The sequence below is a fragment of the Callospermophilus lateralis genome, chromosome 5 (assembly GCF_048772815.1).
Source record: "Callospermophilus lateralis isolate mCalLat2 chromosome 5, mCalLat2.hap1, whole genome shotgun sequence".
NCBI classification, from domain to species: domain Eukaryota; kingdom Metazoa; phylum Chordata; class Mammalia; order Rodentia; family Sciuridae; genus Callospermophilus; species Callospermophilus lateralis.
Window position 1 is genome coordinate 46,435,471 of NC_135309.1, and position 12,447 is coordinate 46,447,917.

General features: G+C 40.0%; 1 protein-coding gene across 2 annotated transcripts in view; it reads right to left on the bottom strand.

The window, feature by feature from the left end:
• Mcc (MCC regulator of Wnt signaling pathway) overlaps window positions 1-12,447 on the bottom strand; it is a 261,754-nt gene that overhangs the window by 6,210 nt on the left and 243,097 nt on the right. For both annotated transcript variants that reach the window (XM_076856650.1, XM_076856651.1), the window contains exon 16: window positions 544-666. In XM_076856650.1, coding sequence (XP_076712765.1) covers window positions 544-666 — 123 coding nt within the window. The remainder of the gene's footprint in view (window positions 1-543; window positions 667-12,447) is intronic.

The window sequence follows — 12,447 nt, forward strand, 5'->3', positions numbered from 1 at the left end:
AGAATATACCATTGGATATTAAATATTGCTCAAATATACGGTTCCACAGTCAATTCTGTTGGGAAACATTGACTTAAAACAGATTTTTAAAAATTATATGTCTTCTCAGAACCTTTACTATATGAAATATCCAGAAGAGACTACAGCTGGGCACAGTAGTGCATGCCTATAATCCTGGGTACCCAGGCGGCTAAGGTAGGAAGATTGAAAGTTTGAAACCAGTCTGGGCAATTTAGTGGGACCCTATCTCTAGAAGTAAGGGATAGGGATGTTGTAGCTCAGTACTATAGCACCTATTGGTTTAATCCCTAGCACTGGAGGAAAACCAGTATGTTCTATTTTCTACACAAAGGACCTATCTTCACTGAGCATTTAGGTTTCTGTACAAAGCCCTACAAGATGCTGCTTTCAGGAAGAGTGGGTGATGACTCCCCACTGTCTATAGTTGCTTCCCAGGAGTTCCAGAGTGGCCATCCCTGGTGAGACATGACCTTGAGGTGGGCTTGGTCTAAGTGTCACAAGGATGTACAGGGGTGTTTTTACCTGTTGGCCCGCTTTAAGTCATTAACAAACTCTGCTGACTGCTGATGTCGAATTTCGCTGCTCTTTGTGAGTCTTTCCAAGGCACTCACCAGCTCTTGAACTCTGGCCTTCAACTTCTTTTCTCTGTATCCAGGAGAGAGAGAGCACATACCATGAATAGCTTGAGATGACAGTGGAGGTGCTGCTTCCTCTGAGGTGTGATGGGAAAGTCAGACATGTTGCTTGCCAAGTCACAAGGCCAGGACATGGAGAGTGAAGAGGGCTCAGCAGAGCCAGCATGAATGCCTCATCAGTGCATTTTCAAAGGGAATTAGAGCCTGTTTAGTAGGTGCCCATAGAGATCTTAAGTATGTTTCAAAGGAACAAGACAGGAATTTCTACTACTGGCATATCAGGTTCTTGGCCATGAGTGCAGCTTGACCACAAATCCATCTTGGTCTCCACACCCATTTTTTCCAACTGTTCTGAGTAGCTGCAGAACCACTCAGGGATTCAAGACAGAAACCTCTGTCTCACCTGGATTGCCTACCTTAGACAATCTCCCTACTCGAACCAACACATCCTACCTACCTCAAAACCAAAAAACAAAACAAACAGTGCTAGTGGAAAAAAGGAATAGAAATTATACTGTTCTCATTTTAAAGATGCCTTTATTTTCCATAAACTGAAGTTCTACTGGACTTCATTTGACTCCTTTGATTCTAGGCTGAAGTGGCTTAAAAGTTCCATGGGTTCTGTACTACTGTTGTAAACCGTGCTAGAGGAGTCAGTGAAAGATGGTTTTTAGAGTCCAGTTAGTTTACTGCCTTCCTCTAATTCCCACCAGTGAACAAGACCCAGGCAGGAAAACAACTACCACCCTCCCTGACATTGAGTGTATAGGACTGCTCTGGGTCATAACAAAACTCACCACAATATACTAGGTTAGCTTCGGCACCGAGCACCATGCCTCCACAGCAGCTTCTAGTGATGGTCCAGACTGATTCAGAACTCATAAAATTATTTGGGAAGCCAGGATTTAGGGAAGGAATTCCTCTAAAAAGCACCATATGTGAGGTCCTTTTCATTCAGCTTGGTTCATTTGTATGCCAATTTGGTAGTCCCCAGCAAACACGTCCTTGACTAAGCAATGTGATTTCTATGATTATCTCACAGAGTAAATATGATGTAGGCACATAAATTAAAGCTAGATTCACTTAAGCTTTGGTTACAATAATTAACAAAGTGAAACACTTAAGGGATTGGTTAAATTAATCAAGGTACATATATGCTACTGAAATGGGCTGCTTTAAAAAATATATATATATGTTAACTGAGTGTGGTGGTGCATGCCTGTAAATCCCAGCAGCTTGGGAGGCTGAGGCAGGAGGATCACGAGTTCAAAGCCAGCCTCAGCAAAAAAACATGGCACTAAGCAACTCAGTAAGACCCTGTCTAAATAAAATGCAAAATAGGGCTGGGGATATGGCTCAGTGATTGAGTGTTCCTGAGTTCAATCCCTGGTACTTTAAAATGCAGATTGACTATATTAAGTGAAAAGAATAAATTCTATAGAATATTTTGTAAAAACAACTAGAAATCTGAATAAATATTTGCTACATTGTAACAAACTACATTGTATGGAACTTAATGGTTAACTCACAAGAATGAAATGGCAGAAGGCTTTCATTTATACTTACTTTTGCACTGCAGTGCTTGAAATTTGTATGCTTTCCCTACAGTATGTGAGTTAATCACAGCTGTGCTGCTTGTAGGAGTGGGATGGGGAGGCAACTGCACAATGAAAGACTCTGAGGTGCCCAGATGGTCCAGACCCTGCTTCTCCCTGGTTTCTCCAGTGTATATAATCTTTCAACATTTCTGGAGCTACTATAAGGGGAAAATCCTCAAACTGATGAGTGAAGGAGAGAAGTGCAACACAAATACCCAGTCCTGCTTTTGTGAGAGGTAGGAGGGGGTTGCGATCTGTAAGTTTGGTAGCCAGTCCACAGTGCATGGCTTATTCTTCAATGAGTCCTCTCACCTTCCTTAGCTATTCGGGAAGGCCTGAGGGCTGGCAGGAGCCTTGCTGCTCTGCAGCTGTCCTCTTGAGGAATGCCCCCCCCCCCCCCCCCCCCGCCCCAGCAGCCACCAGATCACCAAATCTGGTTGCATTTCCCATTGGAATCAGAGGGTGGCAGCATTTCCTACCAGAAGTGAGAAAGTATTACCAGGAGGTTACCTTTCTCCTTCCCTCCCCAAGGTTTCCTCATAGCTTTCCAAGCAGTCCACCGGCTAAGGCAAGGATAGAGAGTGCCAGGCCCCCACCCTACCCCGTCCTTCCCTCTGACTAAAAAAATAGGGTAGAGTTATTCTATATTTTGTCTCTGTTCTGATTCCTTTATCTTCCATTCTAAACTTGATTAACTGTACAAAGGAAAAAATCAAATTATGAAGAGAACTAAAAATAGGACCATGAATTCAAATTGAAAACAACAAAATTTTACCCAGAGCAAGCCCATCCCCTATCCTTCCCATTTCTTCCAATGCCCCTGAAGACTTAAGGGCATGCAAATTCTAGCCCTACCACAAACGGTTTTTTTCACCCCAGCATTCAGGTCCACCATGGACTGGAACAGAAGGAACTTTCCAGACCTGGAAAGCTCTAAAAGCTAACAGAATCCCAGAAAGGCAGGAGAGGCTCTCTGATCCTGCCCAACCCCAGCTGGGGCTACTGCCCAATGTGCTCAGAACAGGATGGCAGAGGGGAGTACAAACCCCAGCAAGAATTATGTCACTGTTTTAAAGATGCAAAAAAACTAGGTCAAATCCCAAACCTACTATCAGGTTTGCTTTACCTGTTTTCATTCATTTGGCTGAAGTAGACCCTGCATTAATAAGAGGCATGATATCATCACTCACCTAGATCTAAACTGTGAAGTAGCAACGTCCTAGACTTGCAGATCTAATAGTATGCAATAATACAGCCTCTAGGCTGAAGTGGCTTTCTGAGACCTGATTAGGGGGATGGGGGTTGAACTGAATAAATATATGCCGAAAGTGTAAAATGCACACTGGAATTTGAAGCCTCAATGAAATTCCTCACTAATACTTTTAAAAATATTGGTTACATATTGAAATTTTTGTTTTGTTTTTTATGATACTGGGGATTGTTCCAAGGGCAAGCATTCTACCACTAAGCCTATGACCCCAGCCTGAGATATTTTATATATTGAGCTCAATATGTTATTAAATTACAATCAGGAACTTTTTTTTTTTTTTAAGGGGGGAGTGCTGGGTCTTGAGCCCAGGGCCTCACACATGCTAGGCAAGCACTACATCATAGCCCTATTGTTTTTATTACTTTGTATTTTGTGGAATCTAAACAATGTAAAATCATCCTGAGTCTCAAATGGAAGTCATACATATATCAGAGGATAGCACTGCTCTAAAGCATTTGTTTAAAGGGATATCATCAAGTCATTTCCCTAGGTTCTGTTTCATTAGGTTTGGGTGAGACAGGAATTGCAGTTCATGAGGTGCTCCAGGTGATCCATGATTAGGCAACTTTGGGAAACTAATATGGTAGAAAGGGGTTCTTCACCTTGATCTGAAGAAAAAATCCGTGTGCTCCTGAGACTCCCTGATTTTCATGATACATGCAAAACCGTAGTATGGGCATTCCTTAGTCCTTGAGTAGATAGCTTTCCTCATTCTCAAGTGATATCTTGGGAAATGCTAAAAACCACAACTGGCCAATTCAAGTCACTTTGAAACCTCAATCATTCATGTCCTGTTTTGGTTTCTAATTTAATTTACTTGGCCTTCAGTTAAGAATTTATGTGGTTTGTATACATAAGATAGTAAGGTTGCCAGGACTGGTAGCAGCAGTAGGATGACACTCAACCTCCAGGGTCTGCTGGTGGCAGTGGCCTCAGGAGGTACAGTGGCTGGTGGACAGTGGAGTTGGGGATTGAATGTAGCACTTTGAACATGCTGAGTGAGTGCTCTGAAGCCAAGATAAGCCCCTAGGCTGGGGCACGTATAAAGAGAAAGTAGCTCACTAACAAACCTGTTGTAACTGTTTCAGTAGGTGCTAGAGATACCTGTCCCAATAAAAGAACAACTTTCAACATAGAAATGCAGATGACAAGGCCATAAGATGCCTCTATAAAAGTTCACATCTTCCCAACAAATAAACCCAAAGACACTGAAGTGGAGGAAATGCTAGGTAAAGAATTTAAAAATTGTTTGTTAAAATAATCAACAAATTAAAAGACCTAAAGAAGAAAATGCAGGATATGAAAGAGCATTTCAATAGTGAGAGAAATCTTGGAGCCTGTAACCCCAGCAGCTTGGGAGGCTGAAGCCAGAGGACTGAGTTGAAAGCCAGCCTTAACAACTTAGTAAGGCTCTAAGCAACTTAGCAAGACCCTGTCTCTAATTAAAATTAAAATATAAAAAAGTCTGGGGGTGTGGCTCAGTGGTTAAGTACAAAAAAAATAATCTTGGAAATGCAAAACCCAGTTAGCCAAATAAAAAACTTAGTGGGTGTCTCTCAGAAGAAAGAATGTCAAGGCTGGAAGATAAAGTGCAGGAAGTAGAATACTTAGTAATAAAGGTGGGGTGAGGAGGGAAAGAAGAGACTATAAACAGAAAGTACAACATTAAAAAGTTGTGTAACTTGTAGTTATACTGCTAACAAAGCAGTACAACATTAAAAAGCAAAACTTAAGAATCAGGCCTTGAAGAAGAAGGGGAAATACAAACTAATGGCATACTTTACATATTCAATAAAGTAATGGCAGAAATTTTTCTTATCTTAGGAAGGAGATGGACATACAGGTACTGGAAACATTTAGAACTCCAACTAGGACCAGAAAAGAACTCCATGACATATTACATTTGAAATGCCAAAAATTCAGAACGAATTTTAAAAACTGCAGGAAAAAAGTACCAAATCACTTACAGAGGAAAACATCTGAACAACAGATTTATTAGTAGAAACTCTAAAGGCTAGGACAGCATAAAATAATGTTATTTCAAGCTGGGCTGGGGGGTGGCACTGCCAACCTAGATTACTACACCCAGCAAAGCCTTCTTTCAGAATTAAAAACAAATAAAAATCTTCCAAGATGCATAAACGAAAGGAATTCATGACCACTAAAACCAGCATTGCAGGAGATATTCAAAGGAACCCTACACACAAAAGAGGAAGATAAAAACAACCAAGAAAGTATAGGAAAGAATAAGCCACAGTAGAAAAATAAACAAATGAGAAAAGGAAATCAAACATAAGAATTAAAACAAAATGACAGAAAGTAACACATACCTCTCTACAATAACACTGAATAGAAATGATCTTAATTCGCTAATTAAAAGATAGATTGGAAATTTGGATTAAAAAACAATATCCAATATTATGTTGCCTCCAAGAAACACACCTTACAAAAGGTATTCACAGATTCAAAGGATGGATAGTGATATTCGTTGTGAATGGAATCCAAAAGCAAGCAGAAGTGGGCATTTTTCTATACACCAATAATAAATCTGTTAAAAATGAAATTTTTCATTCATTTCAAGCAAAGCAACTTAAAGCCAAAATTAAGAGAGACAAAGAATGTCATTACTTATTGGTAATGGCCCAATAAGAAGATAAAACCACTGTACTTATGCTCTGAAACCTGGGGACACCCAATTTCATGAAACAAACATTGCTAGATATAAAGGGACTGATAGACTCCCCATTATAGTAATAATGGGGATTTAATAGCCAGATCATCCAGACAGAATCAACTAAGAAATATCAGATTTAGACCTTCCTGTGGATTAACTGGATTTAACAGAAATCTAGAATATTTTATCCAACCCTAAATGCACTTTCAGTCACTCATGAAACTTCCTCCAAAACAGATCATACATTAGTCCATAAAGCAAGTCTTAGAAAAGAAAGAAAAAGAATCTTTTGCATTTTTCAGCTCATAGTGGAATGAAATCATAAATCGATAGCAAGAAAAACTACAGAAACTACACAGATACATGGAGACTAAACAAGATACTTTAGAATGATGAGTGGTTCGTTGAAGAAATTAAAGGCGAAGTTTTAAAAAAATATCTAGAATAAAAACAAAAAGGTTGAAACACAACATGCCAAAATCTCTAGGATGTAGCACATGCAGTGGTAGGAGGGAAGTTTGTAAGTGTCTAAAATAAACAAATGCAGATCTCAAACAATACATCATAAGGTCTTAGGAAAACAAGAACAAACCGATCCTAAAACCAGTAGAAGGAAGAAATATTAGAGGTGAAATTAATGAAATAGAAACAAAAAGAACAATACAAAGGAGTAATAAAACAGTTGGTTCTTTAAAGAAGTAAACTGATTGATAAACTCCTAGCCAAACTAACTAAAAGACCCAAATTTATAATCAGATGCAAAAATGGGGACATTACTAAAAACATAACTGAAATCCTGAGGATCATTAGGGAATATCTTGAAAACTTATGTTCCAATAAATTGTATACTCTATAAAAGGAATGGGCAAATTTCTAGACATGTAACCTACCAAAACTGAGAAAGTCAAATAGACCAATGGCAAGCAATGAGATTGAAGCAGTAATAAAAAGCCTCCCAACAAAGAAAAGGCCACAACCTAACAGACTGACAGCTGGATTTTACCAGATTTTTAATGAATAACTAATGTCAATATTCCTCAAATTACCCCTTGAAACTGGAAGAAGTAAAAGCTTCCAAACTCACTCTATGAAGCCTGTATCACTCTGTTACCAACATTGGGTAAAGATACTTTTAGGAAAGAAAACTATAGACTAATATCATTGATGAACATAGACACGAAAACCTTCAATAAAATATTAGTAAATCAAACTAAACCACACATTAAAAGATTATATACCATCATCCAGTTGGCTTTACCCCAGGAATACAAAGATGGTTCAACATACACCAATCAATAAACATAACACTCCACATAAATAGAACCAAGGACAAAAAAGTCACGTGATCAATTCAGTGGATAAAGAAAAACTTCTGACAGAATCCAACACTCTGCATGATAAAAATCCTAAAGAAACTAGGAATTTACTTTAACATCATAAAGACCATATATGACAAACTGAAAGCCAATGACATACTGAGTAGGGAAAATCTGAAAGTATTTTCATTGGTATCGGTAACAAGACAAGGATGTCCACTCTCGTCACTTCTGTTCAATATAGTAGTTGAAATTTTAGCCAGCACTATTAGGCAAGAGGAAGAAAGATAATAAATAGGAAAGGAAGTAATCAAACCATTTCTATTTGCCTGTGATATGATCTTATTCTTAGAAGACCCTAAAAGTTTGAATAGAAGACATTTAGAGATGATAAATTCAACAAAATGGCAAGGTAAAAAATAAAAAATGAATTACTTTTCTCTACACCAATAATAAATCTGTTGAGAAAGAAATCAGACAAACAGTCTCATTCACAGGAACTTCCAAATCAATCAATAAATAAATACATAGGAATAAACTTAACCAAAGATAAAGGAAAAAACTTAACCAAAGACCTTTATGATGAAAATTATTGAACTCTGAAGAAAGAAAATGAACACTAGAAAAATGGAAAAAATACTCATGTTCATAAAAAGGAGGAATTAATAGTTAAGATGTCCAATTACCAGAAGCAATCTAGAGTTCAATGAAATTCCTGTCAAAATACCCATGATGTTCTTCATAAAAACTAGAAAAAAAAATCCTAAATTCATATGGAGGAACAAAAGACCCAGAATAGTCAAGTTATGGATTGGCCTAGCTGTTCCTCAATACGGCTGGATAGAGTCTTCACACACACACACACACACCCCGTATATATTTTATATATATGTGTATATAATACATATGTATATAATGGAGTTTTAGTCAGCCATTTGCAGGAAAATGGATGGAACTGGAGACTATAATTATGAGCAAAATAAGTCAGAAGAAAAGTATGTTTTTTCTCATATTGGAAGCTAGAAGGAAAAAAAACAAAAACAAAAAGGGACTCCATGAAATCTGAAGGAAGACCAATTGGGTTGAGGAAGGGGATCAGGGGAAAGGACAATGTATAGGGGAGGCACTGGGGAGTGAAATTGGATCAAATTATGTTTTTGCTTTTTTTAATTAAAACAGTTTTAAGCAGTGGAATGTCAGAATGTTCACATTCACGGGGTCTGTGAGTGGCAGCCTTGTGGTGGGAGTTACCAAGAAAACCAGACCCAAGTGGCCTGCCGTTCTGCTGCGTGGGAAATGGCTAAGCAGGCAGGACTCTGAAGCAGTGCTTATCAGACTGGAAAGGAGGGCTTTGTGGGCAAGCAGTCAGGAGGTTGGATTCTCCCTAAAATGAAAAGGCCAGCACCAGCATTTTATGATCAGAGAAAGTCACCAGGGCTGGTCAGTGCCCAGTCCTGATGAGGTGCTGAGTGGCTGTGCAGCAGGCCAGGAAACCTTTTAGAAGAGCTGTAATCAGACCAAACCGCAGGGAGTCACAGCCACACAGCCACACAGCCTGGAATTTCTTAGCAATTGCTAATTATATGGAATTAGTCACTGAGAGAATTGTCTGAAAATGTGGTTCCTTTCTCCCTCACCTTCCATTTATTCTTTAGCCCCAAATGGGGTTCTGTTCCACCGAAAGGGCTCACTAAGGTCAACAGTGATCTCTGGGTTGCCACCTCCAACAGTCACTCTGTCATTTTCTTAACCTGTAATGGCATCTGCATGGCTGACCACTCCCTCTTCCTTGACCATCCTTTACTGGTAAACCTCACACTGGTGAGGCCCCAGTACCTGGATATCGTCTTACTTTACTGTCTATTCCTTCAGTTGTCCCCTTCTACAATGACTCCTTTATATTGTACCTCTAAATCCTGGGAGTTATTTAGGACTTAGGCTTGCACCAGATTTTATATCTTACCCTTTCTTTAATTCTGTCCATTTCCACTTATTTTCCTGAAACTATATGCTAGAAACCTCCACATCTTTATCTCCAGCCTTCTCTCAGATCTCTATGAGAGTCCATTTGATACCTCCAGTTAGCATGCATCTTCTATTTAACATGTCCACAGCACAACTTTTTTTTTTTTTTAAGAGAGAGAGAGAGAGAGAATTTTTAATATTTATTTATTTTTTTTTTTTTCTGCGGACATAACATCTTTGTTTGTATGTGGTGCTGAGGATCGAACCCCGGGCCGCACACATGCCAGGCGAGTGCGCTACAGCTTGAGCCACATCCCCAGCCCCACAGCACAACTTTTGAAATTACACCCTAATCCACCCTTCTATGTCAGCAAATGGCAACCCCACTCACCCGGTTATTTACATTGTCTCAAAGTCATCTCTTAAGCCCTCTCTTCCTCTCATCCCCCTTCATCCCTTCAATATACATCCTGCCTACAAAATCTTATCTTCAGGCCCTTTCTGCCCCAACCACATGTCTGTGCTGGATAACCAACACAGCCAGCTGACTGGTTTCTCTGTTTGCATCCCTCTGATCTTGTTTTCACACAGCAGACAGGCTATTTTTTAATGTGATAAATCAAATGATAATACTGCCATTCTACTTGCACAGAGAATAGCATCTGAGGTCTCATCTCCATCTAGAAGATTCTGATTGACCTAACTCCTACTTACCTGGGATGGCCTTCCACCCCTCTGCTCCTTCTCTTTTTCCTGTCAGTTTAAACAGTACTTCTCAGAGATGCTAACCTGACCATTTGCTGAGACAAATGCCCCAGAGTTAGAACATTACCGTACCTTGTCATTTCCTTCATATTATTCACTGCAAATGATGTTTCCGTTATTGAAAAAAAAAAAAAAAACCCAGAGTGACTGTATCCCTTCACCATCTTTGTTTCCTTTATGGTAATCAGCACAATCTATAACCGTTTATTTTGTAGACTAGCCATGTAGAAATTTGTAGACAACTTTCTCAAATCCTTTACAAGGATGAAGTCATTCAATCCTCACAACAGTCTTTAAGGTCAGGACTACTATTATGCTAGTTTTCTAGTTGAGGAACTTGAGCCACAGTTAATAGTCTTATCCACCAGGAACTGTAGAATTGGAGTCTACACCCACGGGTCTGTCTGCAGAGCTTAGACACTTAAGCATCTCACTGAAGTATCTTGTGACTCGTAAAGGGAACAGAGCATTAGATAAACAAGATCTCTGGTTAAGAGCACAGGCCTGTGGAACTAGGATTAAGTGTCCCCAGATAATGATGCGCTGCAGCTATTATGTTTAAGCATGACTGCACTTTGCCAGGAGTAGCAGCAAGAGGATGATAGCAGCAAACGTTTTTACCCAGACATTCCTAGGAATATGTTTTATGTCCAGGAAATGCACCTGGAGCTCTCACAGGTCCACCATCACCTTTTCCCATGGCTGCTGTGTGTTCTGGTGCTCCCAACCACTCTGCCTTTATGGGGGTCCCAGATGAGACCACCTTCTCAACTTTTGGGGCACTGGGGACAATGACAAAGTAAAAGAAATCTCAATCCCTCAAGCAACACCCACCTCAACCCTTTGAGTGATCCTCAGTGTTTACCTGTGCCCTTCTAAGCACCCCAGCTTTGGGGCTCAATAATTTATTTCTGAGATAATGAACCCCCGGGGCACACTCTGTATCCCATTAACGTCTTACAGACCCATGTGCATTTGTGGAATTCTAGGCACAACTTCCTATGCTTGCTTGCTATTTTAAATCATCCAGATACAAAGAATCAGCAAGTACAAGTTTAATAAATCAGCACCTTTTAAAATAATGGTCCTCCTAATAAAATGGCAAAACTTCTGCTACTTGTTTGTGCAGGGGGACTCCCTTTGTAAGAGCACCCCACCTGTTCCTTTTTCATGTGGCCCCATCCCACTGTATGACTTAAAACATTATTCATGCATAGCTGCTAACATAGGTTGACATCTTTTTTTCTAAGATGGCCAAATGTTGGTTCCTAAAAGCCCCCTGGAAGTCTCTTTGAGCTGGGCAGATGATTTTGCAACTCAGACATGGAATTTTAGCTCTGAGGAGTCTTCCTGGAATGTTTAAAGTCACCAATAGGACCAGAAGTCAAGCTCTTTTACTCAGACTTTCCTAGGAACAGGTCTTGTGTCCAGAAAATGCACCCGAAGCTCTCACAGGCCCACCACCGCCTTTTCCCATGACTGCTACTGTGCTCTGGTGCTCCCAACCATTCTGCCTTTATGGTCCCAGTAGAGCCGCCTTCTCTCTGAGCCTGCAGCCAAATACTCTGCAGGCAGCTAATAGGTAGTCAGTTCCACTGCAGATTCAGAGGAAAACGGAAAATACACAATAGAGGTGACCAATGGAAACTTGAGGAAAGTGAGGACTCTGATTAAAAGGTGAGGAGAGGTCCACAAGTGACAGGGAGAGAGAGAAAGCGAGGGCTTGCTCTTGGGAAGGTGAATTATTTGGAGTAGCTGGTTACAAACTGCACATAGGGGAATCATTTGAAACATGGACTAGGAAATTGCATTAGGAACCTATGGATGAGCTTGAATGCTAGACATCATCACCATGCTCTGGTGGTCACGCTGAAGGTAATTATTCAGACCAGCCCATCAGAAGTGAACATTAAGCTGTTTTGGTAGCAGGACACACAGAGACCAACAGCAGAATGACCCATCAGCACCACTGAACTGGGAGTTCTGAGAAGCTAAGGGCCAAACTCAGGAGAAGACAGTACAAATGGGAAGGAATAAAAAAAAACTTTCAGGGAAGAAACACTGACTTCCAAGTTGTACTTGGAATCACAGGGTCATTAGGACAGCAGGTTAATATACATATGAATTCTGAGGAAGAGGCCATTGTCATAGGGCAGGAGGTAACAGATTTGAATTCTTGGCCGTGCTGTGTTTTTAGGCTCTA